At 34.0% G+C, this 20,245-nt stretch overlaps 1 protein-coding gene and 1 long non-coding RNA gene across 6 annotated transcripts; one reads left to right on the top strand and one right to left on the bottom strand.

The window, feature by feature from the left end:
- The first annotated feature begins 7,544 nt into the window (after positions 1–7,544).
- LOC146959444 (high mobility group B protein 15-like) lies at positions 7,545–13,812 on the top strand. 5 transcript variants are annotated; one of them, XM_085740976.1, is made up of 7 exons: positions 7,545–7,639; positions 9,456–9,660; positions 9,847–9,925; positions 10,295–10,457; positions 10,541–10,663; positions 12,446–12,837; positions 13,139–13,812. In XM_085740976.1, exons 2-7 carry the CDS (start codon positions 9,491–9,493, stop codon positions 13,454–13,456), a joined length of 1,245 nt encoding a protein of 414 aa, XP_085597102.1. In that variant the 5' UTR covers positions 7,545–7,639; positions 9,456–9,490; the 3' UTR covers positions 13,457–13,812. The 5 variants fall into 5 exon arrangements, with proteins under 5 accessions (XP_085597102.1, XP_085597100.1, XP_085597101.1 ...); XM_085740974.1 differs by lacking the exon at positions 7,545–7,639 and adding an exon at positions 8,736–8,870; XM_085740975.1 differs by lacking the exon at positions 7,545–7,639 and adding an exon at positions 8,851–8,960.
- Positions 11,870–13,334, bottom strand: LOC146959445 (uncharacterized). Its single transcript, XR_015024958.1, has 2 exons — positions 13,199–13,334; positions 11,870–12,820 (listed from the first exon to the last, which is right to left on the bottom strand). It is a non-coding gene; the product is annotated as an uncharacterized LOC146959445 (long non-coding RNA).
- Positions 13,813–20,245: the final 6,433 nt, after the last annotated feature.

Genomic DNA, 20,245 nt, shown 5'->3' with positions numbered 1-20,245 from the left:
AACCCCACAACAATCCTATACCACTATGGGCGTAACCCCACAGTTAAAATCAGATATCCCTAATGGGCGATCAGATAAAACATCAGTTTCAACTGATTCAAAACTTGATTATTCAAGTAATAACATCCGAATTAAGGATAAAGATCTTGTTTTATGCAAGTATGTTTCAGGTTCTTTTAAAGATGCTGAAACAAGATATCATATCAATGAGAAAGAAACTCTTTCTTGTTTAAATGTTTTAGAAAAATGGAGAATGGATTTAATTCCATCAAGATTTTTATTACGAACTGATTCAACTTATGCTAGCGGATTTTGGCGCTACAATTTAAAGGTTGATCATAAACAAGGAAGACTTGTTAGATGGCAAATGCGCATCCAACAATTCTATCCTTATATTCAACTAATAAAATCAGAAAACAATTGTTTTGCAGATACATTGACAAGAGAATGGAGCAAGCTCTAAAAGTTCTTTACAACAGCTTGAAGCAAAAAGATGAACAGATTGAAATCCATAGCCAAAAGCTGAAACAGCTCTCTTCAGAGAGGGGGGAGATGGTTAAAATGATCGAAAGTCTAACCAAGATCATAAATGTTGAAGCTCCAACAACAACAACAACAGAGGAACCAACAAAAAAGACTTTGAATGAACAACAAAGTTTTTCATCAACATCTTCAGCAGGTTCTATGCCAGAAGAAGATACAAAAAAGTCATGGGCTGACAAAGTCGAACAAGAAGATGAAGAGTCAAAAAATGGTCCAGACCAACCAAGCGATGCTGTCGATCTACAACCAGCAAAGAAGGTGTATGTCATCTTTGATGGTCCAATGAAAGGAATCTACAACAATTGGGCAATTGCAAGCCTCCATATTAATGGCAAAAATGTCAGACACAAATCTTATCCAACAATGGAAGAAGCAAAAGAAGCTTATAAGGCTTCCTACAAGGAAATGGCCATAGCAAAAGATATTGGTCAACCATCAAAAATGGAATCTAAAAAGAAGGTTTCAGTAGGATCAATTATAAACCTTCAAAAAGAAAAAAACAAGATAAAAACCATTGATGATTTCATGGGAAAGTGGAGATGGCTAGCCAACTTCAAGGAAGAACTAGCAATTGAATGTTTTTATCCAGTTAATACTAAACATGGGGTAAAAGCTAATACAGTTCCAGGAATATCCAAGGAATTACTTAAAGAATTCTATGACTATGGAATGCTCAAGACTGTATATCTTGAGGAAAAAGAAGGTTATAGATTTCAAGAACTTGCTGATCTTCCAAAAGAGATTGGTGATACAGCAAAAAGATTTAATGACTTCCTTGCCAAAGGAAGAGAAATATTTCTCCAATTCGAACAAACATATCCATGGTTCGAAGAAGAAAATAATCAGATGGCTGTAAGACCAAGAACAGCTATAAAGATAGGTATTTCAAACAAAACCTATCTAGAACCAAATGCAACAAGTGTTGGATGGACATTAATCTCATTTGTTCAACAAATGAAGCGTTTTTATGATTATCTAATCAAGTATGGGTCATCCATTACCAATTATAAAGTCTTATATGTCTCAGATTATTGTCTCATGGTCTGCGACTCGAAGAAAAAAGTCTCTACAGAGCACCTCAAACAAACGCTTCAATTCGAAGAACTATTCTCAGGATTCGAAAATGGTCTCCATAGAATTCCAGACGAAGTACAACAGGAATGTTGCCAATATTTCTCAACCTACAAAGGGCATATCTGTAAATGGTGTGCAAAAGACAAAGTGTCGGCAGAAGAAGCCAAAATACCGACAACTTCAGCAACAAAAGATAAGGCAAAAGAAAAAGCCTAGACACGCGTCATGTAAATGACCGTAGGAAAAAAGATGTAATAATGGAACCTTATCATCTGAGTCAGATGGGGTCCATTTAGTTGAAAATCTTATCACCTTATGTGATAATGCTTTTACTTTTTCCTTTGCGTGTTTTGTTTGTTTTTCTTTTGAGCTGGAAGGAAAGTGACATGTGACCTACTCTGTAAGTCCTTTCCTCCTATAAATAAGAGCCTCGATGCTCACTTGTAAATTACAACTTAAATCAATGAAGTAAGTACCTTTAGTTTATGAAAACGTTGTGGGAAAGGACTTCGCAGGATTTGAGGTTGTCATAAACAAATCGAAAGATTTCTAGTTTCAATATCAATAATCGAAAGATTATTTCAAATTTCAAAGGATCGAAAGATCAGAATCATCAAAGACCCAAGACAGAGTCAGGTATAATTTTAAATATTTTATAATTTTTACATTCTATAATGGAATATAGCATGATAAAAGAAAATTCATCTGGTTTTATGGCAGATGTATTAACAGATCATATAGAAAAGGTAGATTTTACCTTAAAACCAGAAGAAAATTTTAAACAGAAAAATATTTTTTCTTTAATAAAAGAAAGATTATCTAGAGAAAATATTCTAAAATATGGAATGATGGTAGGAGAAGTTGCCATACCAATGGAATCAACAAATGGATCTGTTGTAATATCCTTAATTGATAACGAACAAATTAATAATAGATTAAAACATCTATCGCTAGAAAAAAGACAGAAGATAGGATATATTCATATATCAACTATCCAGATAATCATAAATAGTACTTTTATGAAAGGAATAGATGCAGAACTAGAACTTCTTATCGAAGATGCTAGGTTGAATGAAAAACATTCACTAATAACCCAAGGTGAGGGAAATTTAAAGTGTGGAAAATTAAAATTTGACATAAATCTACAAATAGGCTTAAGTCTAAATGATATAGATCTAGACAGATCTCTAGTAATTCATTATAAGCTTAAGGACCAAACCCTTATGAGACCAGGAAACCATCCTTTTAGTATAAGTTATAAAATGAATTATGCATTAAGTAATTCTCATTACAGTATAGAATTTAGTGGAAAAGAAAAAATACAAATAGATGAACTATTTGCCCCACTAATAAAATTAGAATCACCAATTCTAAAACCACTAAAAAGGTCAAAATCAATTATGACTATAGAAAGAACACCTCTTCTAAAACAAGAAGAAAATACTAGTGAACCAAAGTTTCTACCAGCAAGAACTTCATTAGACAGTTATGAAAAAAGAAAGCTTAATAAAGCTTTATCAGAAATAAAAACCGAACTATTAGGTATTAATAAAAAATTATAATGCCAGGAATAACAATAAAAAGTGAATTAAGTTTATTCAGAATAAAACTAGATGCCCTAGTTAACAAAATAGAAGAAAATTTCTTTAGAATAGAAATGAAAAACACAATTTGGGGAATCCATGATTTAATGATTTTACAAATTTCATATATAGATGAAATGGTAAAAGAGTTAGAAGAAACAGAAAATATTTCTGTTACACAAAAAGAAAGAGCCACAACCCTGTTATGGCCATCTCAAAAACTAACTGAATTTGAACAATCATTAGAAAAAATTCTATAATGCCTGGTTTAGGTCTTATAACAGAAGTAAAACTCTTTAAAGAAAGATTAGAAAACATAGTCTCTGATATAGAATTCTATCATAGAAGAATTGTCTTAAGGCAAATTCTTTTTCATTCTAAAGAATTTGTACAATACCATATAGAATATATTGAAGACTTCCTAAGAGAAGTAGAAGATTTAGAAAATCTTACAAACACACAAAGAGAAAGAGCTAAAACACTCTTAAAACCATTCCAAGGTTTAATTAAAATCGAACAAATGTTAAATCAAGTTCGAGAAAGTTCCGCTGGCGATTTTGCGCCCAACCTGGTATCAGAGCCAGTATTACAATCCTAAGGGATGAAGATAAAAATGAAAATAAAAATAAAAATATTATATTTTCAAAAAAGACAAAAACTTATCAAAGTCGCTCTTTTACTTAACCGACTTAGTAGAACCTTATATGAAATCAGTTAATTCTTTAACCGATTTAAAAACTCATAAACATGAATTGTCAAAAATCTATTGGCTGTGCCCAAAAGACAGGTGTTAGGCCTGTGTCTATGCAAGTGTTTCTCTTGATGTTCTTATCGGAGGCATTGCTGATTACAAGTTGAAAAATCTCCCCTAACAAGTTGTATTTTTCCTTTTCATTTATTTTCAGTCAATTTTCAGTCAATTTTATTTCCTTTTGAATCTTAGAAATACATGATATGACAACTTACTATTTTTGTTTGAAAATATTTTTGCCTATTTGATTTGCTTTTAGTTTGGTTCTTCTTAATTGATGAAAGTTGTTGATCTCAAACTCAGAAAGTTGTTCTTAACGCCGATTTGGAAAGCAAGTTTACTGCAGAAGTTTAAAAGGTTTAATTGACTGGCATGTAAGGAAAGATATATTCATCCGATCACCATCCAAATTCTCGAATTACCTAGTCGATGATATTTTGAGCTCAAATATATTCCATGAATTACCATGTTTTTTATACGTGTGTCCATGTTTAATGTTTATTTTCTATAACTTGCATTGTTTCTCTAAAGCCTACTAGTCATATTTATATACACACGAGTCACATCGTTTGATGCTCTGAGTTTTTTGAAGCCACCCTAACTATACTTTACATTTACGCTACCATTTTGAGCTTAAAAACAATCTCTCTGTTTTGGTGGCAAACCACGTTACAAGCCTATAGACCTTAGCATTTTAAATTTGTTTACTCTCTTTGAAGTTAGGTAGAAGTTTTAATTTTCTTGTCCTAGCTTGATTTTAAGTTTGAAGAGGTTGCTCTTTGGAATTAATAACATAACATCTTAAGTCTGGGGTTGGTATTAAAGAACTAGGCACTGGGAAAAAAATGTATATTGAATTGTCTAAGATTTGGTTAAAAAAAAAGAATCAAAAGTCAACAAAAATATGGTCTCTTAAAAAAACAAGCAGCTATATAGTACTAATGTTGTTTTGGCAATGAATATGAAGATTGGTAAGTTAAATAGATAGGGATTAGTAGCAGGTATCTAACTCCGCATTTACCATACTTTTCTCAGATACACTCCACTTTTACATAAGCCACATTATAAACTTCAAAGTGTGTATGTTTATATTGACTTTGAATTATTATTTAGAATACTTGCAAGCCTATGGTATAACGGCACTAACATGTTGAATTAGTGGATTAACCATCACACTTGTTAGAGATAAATTATGAGAGAATAAATAGATAACTCGTGGGGACAGTGGCGGAGCCAGAAATTTTACATAGCCTGGGCAAAAATTATAGAGCCAAGAATTCTTGTGCGCGCTTGTGTGAAAATATTGAGTTTGCCCAAAAAAATTAATTTTTTAAGTGGGTTAATGGGCTATTGGGTTGGGCGAAATATAAAGAAAGTATCGATCGAGCCCGAGCGAGTGCCCGGGCTCGCCGGGTGGTGGCTCCGCCCATGGGTGTGGATCAAAGTTTTAAACTGTCTTTTTTAATCCTGTCTCAATTGAAGACCTAAAGAATGGAAGTAGTAAGTTAGCCGGAACTCATAAGGTGGAAGTAATACATAATGATGATACGAGCATTGTTGACCATAGTTTGAAAGGAATATTGTTCTATTTGATTGCAAGATGAATATTTTAGTATTCTGTTACTTGAGGACAAACAACAGTTTAAGTTTGGAGTTGTAATGATGCCTCATCTTAACATGTGCATAGATATTTTATCGAGTACCTTTGCTACTTTATTATATGTTTTTAGATAATTTTAGGGCGACTTACTGATGGTTTTGTGAAAAGTTGGTATTGCATTAAGAATAGTCTTTGTGAGTCATTTTATTTCCCTAACCAAACTTTATAGAGAGATTGTGTCTTTTAGATCAAAATATTTCTAAAGTGTGTGTGTTTATATTAACTTTGAATGGGTAGTTAGAATATTTGCAAGCCTATGGTAAAATAACATTAACATGTTGATTGAGTGGATTAACCACCACACTTACTAGAACATAAAAGGAGAATCAGAAAAAGCCTAACCGCCTTCATCATTCTCTACCACACCTCTGTTTATTTTCAATTGTATCCAACCTTTCGTAATCCTCCTCGTAATCGTTTTTAATTAAAAAAGGTTAATCGTCGAGTAGAAACAGCAATCAATGTGGAGACAATTTTTTACTTACTACTTTATTACCATTGCGACCTGGTCAACTCGTCAAATTGTCCATCAACGCTCAATAGCCCATCTATTTTGATCTGGTGACTCGTCAAAGACATTGAAGAATACAATTTGGAGCCCCTCCACATAAGCTCTCCAACGAGGAATACCATTTGCATAAGATGAAAATAACCTCAAAATAGCCGGATAAATCTTAACAATGACGGTTCGTGCAAGGACATATGAAAGATTGCTAGCTGCGGCGGTCTCTTTTGTGATTCAAACGGTAGATGGGTCATTGAAACTTGCCATGCATTGCATGCTGGGATGTAGGGTTTATACTTGGGTCCCAACATATCTTAAAGGGAGCATTTTTCTCTGATGGCAATGAAAAACGACTCAAATTTTTTGATCGACATTTTGTTACTAACAACTTCAAATTTAGTGGAAACACCCCTATTTTGGTTCAACATACAAAGGCACTACTTAAAATAAGGTAGAATGTGCACATTAACCACTTAGCGTGAATGAATCTAGAGTGCTGATTAGCTTTTGTAATTCCAGCTCTTATATGGATTGTTCAAATCTCCATATTCTAGAATCTCCTCCCATTAAGCTACGAAAACTCATTTTTTCATGATACTTTCAAAATTTGCATGCAAATGAATGTTCGTTTAGCCTCTTAATTTTGTTGGCTTCCTTTGAGCTCTCCCCTCTTATTGTACAAGAACAAAAAATGAAAACTATATTATTATAATATTTCAAGGGATAATAATATTTTTCATAATTGCGATTTTAATCATTACTATGTAAAACAATTTTTGACAAGATTAAATTACATAACTATGGACTACCATACCCGTTTCTCTCAGGAATCAGAGGTTAACACAACAAAAAAAACATTAAAGCAAACACAATCATAAACATAAACATCCTCTGTATAGTCATTAAACCATTCGATCAAATTAGGAAAGTGAATAAACCATGCATTCAATCAAAATTGGGTTAGTCATGATTTATTAACTAAATTCTACAGCTAATGCACTTAATAATTTAGCCATATATTTAAGATGATTTTTCGGGTTGTTGAAAATTAATTTTTTTTGATGAAAACGGAAGAAAAATATTGTAAGGCGAGGGTTTTTGGGTTCTCCGCAAGACGATAGAAAAGGACGATGAAAGCGAGAGGTCCCTTTCACACCTTCTGAAATATTCTATTAATTATTAAAAATCATTATACATTATTTATTTATTTATATTTAGGAGGGATGCAAAATTGGGAAGACAAAGTCATAAATGACCTTATATTGTTGGATTGCATTGACATGTTAACAAGGAGAATGGTGTAATTGTAAAAGTGCGTATAAATAAATAGTTAGGGTTAATAATTTTTCCTCATCCATCCACCTACCATTCATTCATTCATTGGCATCTCGGAGCCTATTTGTATATTTTTTTAACGGTAAGACCTTTATTTCTCTTAAATTAAAAGCTTCATCGTTCTTTATTACTTTATTAAAATAGTGGTCATTACATTTACGTGATGACGATGCTCTGAACACTGTTCAGTAAGTACCTTTTTCCCATATACTCCTTCCTGCTTACTTTATTATTACTATTAATTCTTATTATTCTTTTTTTGTATATACAAACAAAAACTGTTGCTGTTCATGATTTCTTCTTCTTCTTCTTGTCACAATGCTTTTTATGTACCCACACCACACGTTATTTTTATCGTTTATTTCTTTATTAACATGGTAAAACCTAAATTAACACATGATAATGTTTTCCTTTCATTATTGACCTGCATTGGACATGAATCTACTTTCAACAAAAAAAAAAAAAAAGGTCAATTTTTTGGTACTTAGTGCCCGTTTGGTTCAGCTTTGAATATAATTGATTCTGAGAGAATTGATTCTGATAGAATTGATTCTGACAGAATTGATTCTGAGAGAATTGATTTATGTTTGGATACAATTATGTAGAATTGATTAAACAAAATGATTTATGTTTGGATGCAATTATGTAGAATTGCTTTTGAATGTATAATTACTAAAATAGACATAGCTAAAGGAGAATTGATAAAGAATGAGAATTGATAAAGGGCAATAAAGTAAAATAACGTGTTGTAATAATAAAATATACAAACCTATACACGTTGTTCAAGGAGAATTGATTCTAGAAAAGTTAGAAGCTAGGATTTGTAGCTTCATGGAGAATTGCTTTTGGAGGACAAAAACAATTCTGAAAAGCTGAACCAAACACGTTGTTTTTGGCTAGAATTGCTTTTGGCACTGTAGAGAATTGATTTTGGGCTAGAATTGCTTCTCAGAAGCCAAACCAAACAGGCCCTTAGTCATAGATTGACAACAACCCCACAAAATCCTTTTTACCCTGAAACAGTGTCAGATTAGATTATACAATGAAGTTTTGACTTATTTTATATATTGCTACTTCATTAATGTAACAGTTCTTTGCTTGCTACTATACCAAAGTAGACTAATTTATTTATTGTAGGTGCATAGTAGTATAGGTCTAAACCACATGGATTGTATCTATGTGTAGATATTAGATCTTGACATGTATTTTTTTCGATGTTTCAGTTTTGAATCCTGTGACCTCTTTGTATTGTAAATGGACAATGAGATTGGTCATATCATATGGATTAATTGATCTTTAAATCGGATACCCATTTATTTTGGTAAGCATAGGTAGGTCTGTGAACAGTGTCTTGGATTAGGGAGAGACTAGAAAAGGACTTTGTGGTTGCGTCTTTATTACCATAGCGTAAATAAAAGGGTCTCTTTCTCTTTCTCTCACTTTCTATTACTCACTGTCTTTTGTTTCAAAACCTCTGAGCTTTGATGGGTTCATGCTGTTACATCCTCGGTAATCTGGAGGAATTCATGGCTCTGTCACACCTTTTCTGTACCTTTTCTTGGGCTATGTATCATCTACTACATCCCTTTCCTCTTACTGCTAGTTATTTCATCACACCTTTCAAGCTTGTTGCAGTTCTGCTTCTTCTGCTGCATGCTGATTCATTTCATTGGTTCCTTTTTTCATTTCTGTTTTGTTTTCTTCAAGGTAGATGTGAATGAGATGAGACAATTTCTCTCTTCTTCTTATCCTTAAAAACTTGTCTGTTTCTTTTTCATTTTTCTTTTTTGTCTTTTTTCTTTTTGTTGTCTGCATGTATAGGTAGCCATTATTCTCATTAATGTTTTTGTTTTCCCTATCTACAAATACTGGATGGTTTTCATCTTCATGTTTTCATGTTTTTTTTTTTTTATTCTCTTTACTTCTTTGCTTTATTTTCAGTTTCAAATCCTATTTCTCCTTTTTGTTTGTTTTACCTTTTCTTGTTAATTAATGGTGGCGCAGGAAAAATACTAAAGGCTGAATATATTAAGTTGTGAATGGCATCAACATCTTGTTTTGGTAATAGTCCATTACCAATGAAAGAGACAGCTTTGAGCCATGGTGAATATCCTTCACCTATGGCAACATATGAGGAGGTTGTAGACAATCCCAATATCTTCATACTTAGCTTGGAGAAGCTCCACACTCTCATGGGCACCAAGTTCATGTAAGCTCCCTGGATTTATAAACTACGAATTAGATATTGTGACTTGGTTTACTTTTATTTTAAGATGTGGAAAATACTAGCATCATAGTGTTTTGTTCTCTGTATATATTTTGATAAGCGATACTATTAATGCCATTTACTTGTATAACTTTGCAATTTCAAAAAACATTTGGAATTTTATTGCAGGATTCCTGTTATTGGGGGAAGGGAATTGGATTTACATCGCCTCTTTGTTGAAGTGACTTCTCGTGGAGGGTTTGAAAAAGTAAGATGTGATTATAATTTCAATTTTGTTGGTATGAATGCATGGACACCGACGCCAAACATTGTGTGAATATGTAGACACTGATAATGTCCAAAATATAGGACACTGAGGCGCGCACGCGCACACACAGTTTGATAAATAAATTTAAATAAGAGCATCACATATAAAAAGTCTAATTTGAGATTCAATATTATAGATTCATCATTGTATCTAAAGAGCTTGTTAATATTATCATCTTTGCATGTTTTTGTAAATTGTAATTGACAACTAAATAATTTTTTTATTATTCTTCTGAATCATAACTTTGGTTTTTCCTACATGTTTGGTTGTAGTGATACAGTTACCTTATCTGGTTAATCTGTCTTGCAGATCATTAAAGATAGAAAATGGAAAGAAGTAACTTTAGTTTTCAATTTTCCATCAACGGCTACAAATGCTTCTTTTGTGCTGCGGAAGTACTATACTTCATTACTCTACCATTATGAACAAATCTATTATTTTAAAGCTCGCAACTGGACCAATACAACTTCCGGTATGTTCATTGGAACTACATTGCTGTTTGTACTAATGTCAGGGCCCCTTCTAATGTATAAATTGGAAATTTCACTATGGCAGATGTTTTGCAGAGTCAATCATCCATCCCAGCTCCTGCTCCAAAGATGCAGTTTTTGCATACTTCACCACAAGTTCAACCAGCTGTCTTTCAACAGTTAAAAGTTAATTCTGCACCGCCTGAAGGTCTTTGCTTTGCTTTGCTTTTCTCAGCCCAAAATAAGATTAACTACTAACCACTAAGAAAAAGGAAATTGAAGTGTTGTTTTGTTTTTGAGAATATTTTAGGTTATGTTTAAATTGATGGAAAGGGGTGTAGTTGCAATTGTTTGGATTGTCTGAAATAGGATGTGAGGTTATGAAATCTTAAAATTTCTATCCATTTCCACCACATCTCTATAGTTTTTAACCTTTCGGGATATTGGGGGGTGAACTATTCTAAATTTTTATTGAAGTTAATTAATAAATATAGCTTCCCCCTACCCTACTGTTGTTAATTAGTGGCTACATCGGCACTACAACACTATAGAGTAGTGAAATTTGAACTAATTGCTATTATTCTGCGATATGCTATTTAGTACAAAATATTGTCAAATAGTGGCAATATAGCACTATTGCGTATAGTAATTTGATTAACCCGCTATTTTTCTTGATTCGCCATTGATAAAATTGACTTACCCACCATTTCAATTCTCAAATAATGAAATGGAAACCTAGTTCCTCAATGAAACAATCAAACAACAGAATAGGGATTTTACTTAATTTTCATTTGATTTCATCCTTTCTGATTCCATTTCTCTAATCGTTAAATAGTTTTCAATCTAGATATATGGTTAAGCAGATGTATGTTTAATATAATATCTTTCTCCTAGGAATGATTTTCCATGACTTAATCGGAGTATACATGATTTTGATGGTCTTTTAAATCTATTGGTTATATTTAGCAGTTACCAAAGTAACACATTTTTATATATAGTATTTACTATTTATTTACTCATGTGCCGTGCACGATGACAAAATTATGTGTTTGCCTTATTTTATCATCAAAAGGACATGTCTCATACAATGTGTTCTGCAGTATTATGAGCTTACATTTAATGGGTGGGGCTTATCTTACTTTCTATATAATGTTAGTTTGCATAGAAGATTATTTGCAATCCATTGCAAAATCCGAGGGAGATGGTTTTTCAATAGGTAAATGTTAGTTTTCAAGGCTTGCTCAGGACGTTGTAAGATGTCACAATGATTGATGTTTTTAGATGATAGTATAGTTTTACGTGAAGAATTAGATAAGAAATAAATGAAAAATTATAATAATGGACATAAGCCAAATGAAAACAAAACTTCCTTCTAAGCAGCTTAGGTGTAAAACAAAGTATATGAAATTCAAACTTAGCAAGAAACTCACAGATTATGGCTTAGACGTGAAAACCTGTGATCCTATAATAGCACAAATCTTACATTTTAAGTTTAGTATCGTGGAGATAAAACATTAAGATGAATGAGTTGTCGGACAATATAGTACTAGGAATAAAAGTACTAGAGTGAAAATTGGGGCAGCTCCAATTGTAGAAAAGATTGTAAAATATCAGTTTGTTTGACCATGTGTAAGTACTAGTAACGAGAGTTGACTAGATAAAGGATATTCCAATAGTCAGGGTGACAAAAGTAAGCCAAACTAGTACCGAGAGATTTAGTGATAAATGTTCCACCTTTAAACTTAATATATGATTGCGAATTATCGTGCTATTTGATTGCAGTCAACCCCACCTAGTGGTATAGGGTTTGATATATGTTGGTTTAAACTTTGTTTTTCCCTGTTAACCATTCTTTCTATTTTGGAAGTGGGACCTAATCTTTTGTATGTTTTTTTTTATGACAACTCATCAGAAATGCAAATACCTATAACTTCTCTTACAGCTATTGATACCATAATAACTAGTATTGTTTATTCTCTTGTGCTCTCAGCAATGGGATCATCTTCGGCAGGATCTCAGGTTGTCGGGGTCATTGATGGGAAATTTGATAGTGGTTATCTAGTTACTGTCACAATTGGTTCGGAGAAACTCAAAGGCGTACTTTATCAAGCTCCACAAAATCCTGTGCTGCCAGCATCCCACCATAGTGTTCCTGCTAACAACAACGTGACCGCCTCTGTCGGTGTCCATCGTCGCCGACGCAGGAAGAAATCAGAGATGAGAAAGAGAGATCCTGCTCACCCAAAACCAAACAGAAGTGGATACAATTTCTTCTTTGCAGAACAGCATCCAAGGCTAAAACCTCTTCACCGAGGGAAGGACCGAGAGATTAGTAGGACCATTGGTGAACTCTGGAACAAGTTACCTGAATCAGAAAAAGCAGTAAGGAATTTGTTTAACACATCTTTTTTGAGTTGGTTTTTATCTCTCGTAAAACTTTCAATCCAGTTCCTAAACTATCCTGCTCTTACCTATTGAAATGTAATAAGTAGTCTCTAATCTATCTGGTTAATCAAGTTAGTCCCCCAGAAGCTTTAAAAATTAGAGAATGATAGCTCGGGGATTAAATTACAGGATTATTCCTGACTGTGTGTCTACACACCGCAGAAGCTCAGATATGCATTATTTGGTTATTTTATCTTGTGTTTTTATGTTAACATGTTAAGTTGCTCCAACATTTAAGGTTTATCAAGATAAAGCCGTGAAGGACAAAGAGAGGTACATAACAGAAATGGAGTATTACCGTGAGAAGTTGAAGAATGATCAAGTCATCAGTGATGCTGTGCCACTTCAACAGCGATTTCCTGAACCAGATACTGACATGTTGAATGCTGAGGCAGACTCTCTTCAAACTCCGGAGCAAAGTAGTTCGGACGGAAGTGATGACTATGAAGATGATAAGGCGAAGGAGAAAGATTTTAGTGTGGATTCATTGCCTGTTATAGGAGTTGGTGCTGAATCTATGGATTCAGTAGAGAGATCGTCCAAGTTGGGTTCATGAGCATCTTCAGGAGAGATAGAGAAAGAAGAAATGTTAGATAGGGAATGGAATAGGAATAGATTTTTCTATGAATATTTTTGAAGTTTTATTGCAGCTGAGACTTTGAGTTGCAGTGGTTACATACTTAAGCACAAATCACAGTGATCAACTGGGTTTTGGCATTTTAGTGTTCAGTTTGAGGTATTTGTTTTGGCTTAAATTCATTTTAGCACGCTGAATATATGATCCTAACAGGATGCTGAAACAGATTTCCGCGTCTGATCTCTAAATGGTCAAGATCATTTTATAATTAAGTTAACTGATGTATGTATGATCTGAATTGTCAAAACTGAAATCAACGGCTGAAATTGCCTACTGCTTGAACGTGCTATTATTGTAGACAATCCAAGTCCTAGAAGGCTCGTGTCGCTGGAAACGAAAGGAAGACCGTGATTTGACCAAAGCGTATAATGTTGCTAATACCTATTTATGATTTGATCACCGATTCTCTTAATAAAATGCATTTAGAAAAATATCCACAACCACTTCGCATACACGGATCCAGATATTTTGATCAGTAGTGTCAAAGTCATGTCATAAAAAATAGAAAAATGTTAACTTTTACCCTCAGACACAAGATAAATATCTTAAAATAGAATATAAAAATAAATATTGTATTGAAAATATAAGTTTTGAAGTTTTTAAGAGTATGAATGCACAATTTTCAAGATTAAGTTTCTACATTTAGTTTCTAAAAAATATAAATTGTTATTTTTGAGTAGTCTAATAATTAAGTTTTATAGTTTGATGTAATGTTATGAATTGATTAAATTGAGACAATACTATATAAATGGAATCACATTGCATAAATATATAAGTATTAAGTGGGGTAAGGTGACTCCATTGACCCCACATTAAATCCGTGCTAGCTACTTCGTGTGTAAAAGTTAGATACAAATATTACTAAAACTCTGGATGTAAAAAAAATCAATTATAATAAAAAACATGTCTCAATTTCTAAAAATTTTGTATTTTTTTTATCAAGAGGAGTGTTATGAGCATTCCATCTCTAACTCTCTTTTTGACCAATTCCATGGAACACAAGTGTGATAGACTTTGTACCATGCACAAACTTGTTTGCAACATTTATAACTCTCCCTTTTAAATCAAATGATATATGATGTGACATATTGGTTAAATGGTAAAAAACAAACCTATATATAAAGCAATACAAATTTATCTATGCACATATACAAAACATGCATTTCTAACTTTTTTTTAAGGAACCGAGTTCTCCATATCTTTAGAAAAATAAAGAAGATAGAAAGTCGGAAAATGTGTACGAATAATTCATGTAACACGTGACATTGTGAGAAGTAATTCATAGTTGTATATAAAACTCAAAATAGATTAGTTAAGGTAGAGTAAAAGAGTATTCAATTCATAATCCTAAACATATTGAATAAAATTCATAATTCTAAACATATTGAATAAAACAAAGGTTGTTGTTAACGAGTGTCGTAAAGACATTGTTTAAAGAATCTATTAAAAGAAAATTTATCTTAGAAATACAAGTTTTTTTATACAAGTTATTTCTTTTGAATAAAATGATTACACAATTTTTTATTTTTTTGAATCAAGTAGCCTAATGGTTAGAGCTCACACAATTTAATTGTGGAGAAGTGGAGTGTCCGGGGTTCGAACCCCGACCCCAGAATATAATATGCAATATCCCTATCAAAGATAAACCCACGGGATTCAGAATTTGATATTTTTATTACTTTATCCTAGCATTCTTTTAACATACTCCCTCCGTTTCAAAATGAGTGTCGCTTTAGCCAATTGCACACAGATTAAGGAATGAAATAAAGTAGTCAAATGTCATAGCAATTTTACCAAATTATCCTAATCAACTATTGGTTTGTTTTTCATTAAAGAAAAAATAATACTTTGGAAGTAGTGTATGTTGGAACAAAATGTGTTTAACAACGAACCTTAAAGAGTTTTGATGATAACAAGGTATTAAAAATTGTAAATTGGACTAGCTAATATTTGTTCAAGTATACAGGACCTTAATTAGAAAGTTACATCATCATTGGTTCTGAATGAGCAAATAAAGAGCAAAGGAAACAACAAAAATTTGAAGCTTGAACGCTCCTGAAGGCAACTTATTACTGAAGAGAAAAAGCGCTCCTGAAGTTAAGTCGCTTCTGAAAGAAAGAATAGTGCTCCTGAAGACAAGAAGTCCAGAAGTCATATCATCAGAAGCTGCATCATCAGAAGCTGCAGAAGTCATATCATCAGAAGCTGCAACATCAGAAGCTGCCTCATCAGAAGCTATTTCACCAGAAGCTGAATATTAACTGGATTTGCAAAGAATCAAGAATTGAAGTATTATCAATGCAAAAGCTATCTATTGGATTCGAAAATGCTACAAAAGATTAGTGGAACTTTGCAACGGTCATTTCAAAGGTGTTTGAAGACATGTGCTTGCAATTTGGACGAAAGCGTTGACATTTGTACGAGTTGTACAACCACGTTCTCCACTACTCTGTTTTGTGTCCACGCTACAAGACAAGAAAACAGCTCCAGAATACGGCTTCGCCTGCATAGATGTTCCTTTGGATAAGGAATGGATTTCAAATTAGTTCTTCATAGGACAACAACCAAATCAGGCAAAAGATCAAAGGTGAAAGATCAATTTTCAGCAACGACTCTTTGGGCGCTGGCAATTTCACAACGTCTCTTTCACACCTCTATATAAAGAAGTGAAGACTTAGAGTTTTGGTAATGCAAGAACGCTGAACGAAAGACTCACAACATTTTTACAAGTGCCAAACCTCTGCTGAAATTGTTCTGCATTCACTTAGAATTTCTGTGTCTTATAGTCATATCTTAGAAATTCTTAAGTCCATTGAGTCTGTATCTGATTTGTATTGTGAGCACCTCTGATTGTATATCAAGTGTTCAACCTTAAACAATTTTCTGTGTAATTTTGTTTAGTTAGGAAGTCTCTTGATTGTGTTCTTGAGCAAATGGAGTCTCTTGCTTGTGTGCTTGAGCAAAGGAAGTCTCTTGCTTGTGTGCTTGAGCAATTGTAATCAGATATTACTCTTAGTGAAATCTCCTTGGAAGTGCAAGGGGGACTGGACTACTTCCGGATTGTGGAAGGAACCAGTATAATTGCTTTGTGTCGTTTTTCTTCTCTATCTCTGTTTTATTCCGCTGCATTTAGATTCTGATCATCACTTCAGAAGCTGTCTCACTTAGCTTCTGATCTGTGTATTCAGTTGTTTAGGAGAATTGAAGAATTTTTCAAAACACAATTCAACCCCCCTTCTTGTGTTTTTCTCACCTTCAATTGGTATCTAGAGCCTTGGTCTGTTGTGTAACACTTAACCGTGCAACAGTCAAAGATCTGAGAAAAACATGACTACTCCTCCTCCTAATGGTTCTGATGATACTAGCTATAAAAATGTCTCACATGATTATAGTGATAGTAAGAAAACCAGTGTTGGAAAAGTTCCAAAGTTCAATGGAGATGCTAAAGAGTTCTCTTGGTGGAAGACCAATTTTTACAGTTACATCATGAGCCTAGATGAAGAATTATGGGATATTCTGGAAGATGGTGTTGGTGATTTAGTCCTTGATGAAGAAGGAGCTGCTGTGGATAGAAAGAAACATACTCCAGAACTGAGGAAACTCTACAAGAAGCATCATATTATCAGAGGAGCTCTTGTCACTGCCATACCCAAAGCAGAGTACATGAAAATGAGTGACAAATCCACTGCTAAAGCTATGTTTGCTTCTCTCTGTTCAAATTATGAAGGGAGCAAGAAGGTCAAAGAAGCAAAGGCTCTTCTGCTTGTACATCAGTATGAGTTATTCAAGATGAAGGATGATGAAACTATTGAGGAGATGTACTCAAGGTTTCAAACCTTAGTTTCTGGGCTACAGATTCTAAAGAAGAGCTATGTTGCTTCTGATCATGTAAGCAAGATTCTCAGAAGCTTACCTGCCAGATGGAGACCGAAGGTGACTGCCATTGAGGAAGCTAAAGATTTAAACACTTTAAGTGTCGAAGATCTTGTTAGTTCTCTCAAAGTTCATGAGTTAAGTCTTAATGAACATGAGTCTACTAAGAAGAGTAAATCAATAGCTCTTCCATCCAAAGGCAAGTCATCAAAAGCTCTCAGAGTGGTTGAATCTGAAGAGGAAGAACAGTCAAGTTCAGATTCTGAACCAGATGCTGCTGAAATGGCCATGCTCTCAAACAGACTTCAATATCTGGCCAAGAAGAACAGAAAGTTTCTCCCCAAAAGGGGTAACTCCAGAAGCTCAAGGAAAGAAGATCAGAAGGGATGCTTCAACTGTAAGAAGTCGGGACACTTCATTGCTGAATGCCCTGATCTTCAAAGAGAAAAGTCAAAGGACAAGTCAAAGAGGTCTACATTCAAACCAAGCAAATTCAAGAAGCAGATTAAGCAGAGTTTAATGGCAACCTGGGATGATTTGGGTTGTGAATCTGGATCTGATAAAGAGGAAGCTGATGAAGATGCAAAGGTAGCTGTTGGGTTGGTAGCAACAGCAACTTCAGAAGCTGGATCAGATTCAGACTCAGAAGATGAAAACGAGGTATATTCCAAAATTCCCAGAGATGAACTTGTTGAGTCACTTAAAGAACTTCTTACACATTTTGAAGTAAGAACCAATGAGTTGAAGGATTTAAAAGAAAAATATGCTGATTTGGTACAACAGCAAAAATCAACTCTATTGGATCTGAAAGCTTCTGAACAAGGACTTAGGGGCTTTGACTTCATGTGTAAAACATATGAAGATCAGCTCAGGTTCTTATGTCAGAAGCTACAAGAAAAGTGTAATGAAAAACCTTTAAGTAATCATGAAATTGCTCTTGAAGATTTCATTATATCTGGCATTGACAGAAGCAGAGTAGCTTCTATGATTTATAGCATTTACAAGAACAATGGCAGAGGAATTGGTTTTCCAGAGGTGAAACTTGAGAAAACCAATCTAAAGTCTTGTTGTGAATGCATCAAGGAAGGTCTGAAAACATTCTTTGTACCAGAAGGGGCTGAGTTGGAAACTGTTGTTCAATCAGAACCTGAAGCTTCTAGTTCTAAGGCTAAGATTACTTCAAAGCCAAAGAACTCTAAGTCAAAGGCTATGATCAAATCTGATTCCAAGACTTCAAAGGTTAGGATCCTGAAAAGATCAGAACCTATTCCTCAGAGTCTGGTGAAACCAAAATCTGGGGTTCTGAAGTCTAAGTTTCAGAAGAAGACAGTTACTGCTTCTGAAGTACCAAAACCTAAGGTGATGGTTAATCAGAAGCAACCCAACTCACAGCACAAGGTACAAGAAGTGAAGAGTAAAGCCTTAAGTACTAACCTTCCAGGACCCATAGAACAATGGGTACCTAAAACTAAAAATGTCAATGATGCAGGTATGTCTAAGAGCAGTGCCAAAGCAAAGATCATGGTACCTAGACAGCGGTTGCTCAAGACACGTGACAGGAGACAAGTCCATGTTCCTCAGCCTAACAATGAAAGAGGGAGGAAATGTGAAATTTGGAGGCAACCAGTCAGGCAAGATCATAGGTACAGGAACTATTGGTAATTCCTCTACCTCAATTAATAATGTATGGTTGGTAGATGGTCTTGAACATAACCTTTTGAGCATTAGTCAATTTTGTGATAATGGTTATGATGTGCTTTTTGAAAAACCCAACTGTACAGTAATCAACAAGGAAGACAAATCCATTGAGTTCAAGGGAAAGAGAGTTGACAATGTCTATAAAATCAATTTTTCTGAACTGGCTGATCAGAAGGTGATTTGCCTACTATCAGTGAATGATAAGAAATGGATGTGGCACAGAAGGTTGAGACATGCTAACTGGAGGTTAATCTCTAAGCTTAGTAAGTTACAACTTGTGAAAGGGCTACCAGACATTGACTATCATTCAGATGCACTCTGTGGTGCATGTCAGAGAGGGAAAATTGTGAAATCATCTTTTAAAACCAAAGACATTGTTTCAACCTCAAGACCTTTAGAATTACTCCATATTAATTTATTTGGACCAGTGAGTACTGCATCCTTATATGGAAGTAGATATGGATTAGTCATTGTTGATGATTACAGCAGATGGACTTGGGTGAAATTCATAAAGAGTAAAGATGTTGCGTGTGATGTATTCAGTAGCTTATGCACTCAAATTCAATCTGAAAAAGAATCAAAAATTTTGAAAATCAGAAGTGATCATGGTGGAGAATTTGAAAATGAGCCATTTGAAGCTTTTTGTGAAAAACATGGAATTTTCCATGAATTCTCTTCTCCTAGAACACCACAACAAAATGGGGTTGTAGAGAGAAAGAATAGAACTTTACAAGAAATGGCCAGAACCATGATTCATGAAAACAATTTACCAAAACATTTTTGGGCAGAAGCAGTGAATACAGCATGCTATGTTCAAAACAGGATCTATATTAGACCTATTTTGGAGAAAACAGCATATGAACTCTTTAAAGGAAGAAAACCCAATATCTCTTACTTTCATCAATTTGGATGTACATGTTACATTCTGAACAACAAGCTCTACCTAAAGAAATTTGATGCCAAGGCCCAAAGAGGAATCTTTTTAGGTTACTCTGAAAGGTCAAAGGCATACAGAGTGTATAATTCAGAAACACTCTGTGTTGAAGAATCTATGCACGTTAAATTTGATGACAAGGAGCTTGAAGATAAAACTTCAAAGCAAGATGAAAGTTTTGCAGAGATACAGGTTCCTGAAGC

The sequence above is a fragment of the Medicago sativa genome, chromosome 1 (assembly GCF_051527215.1).
Source record: "Medicago sativa cultivar Bolivia chromosome 1, Bolivia_mono, whole genome shotgun sequence".
NCBI lineage: Eukaryota > Viridiplantae > Streptophyta > Magnoliopsida > Fabales > Fabaceae > Medicago > Medicago sativa.
This window is presented reverse-complemented; position numbering and strand designations above follow the sequence as displayed.

Coding starts and splice junctions, on each gene's coding strand:
- LOC146959444 (XM_085740976.1), top strand. CDS start 9,491: ATGGCATCAACATCTTGTTTTGGTAATAGTCCATTACCAATGAAAGAG. Junction 9,926..10,294: donor CTCGTGGAGGGTTTGAAAAA/GTAAGATGTGAT, acceptor TCTGTCTTGCAG/ATCATTAAAGATAGAAAATG. Junction 12,838..13,138: donor TACCTGAATCAGAAAAAGCA/GTAAGGAATTTG, acceptor CCAACATTTAAG/GTTTATCAAGATAAAGCCGT.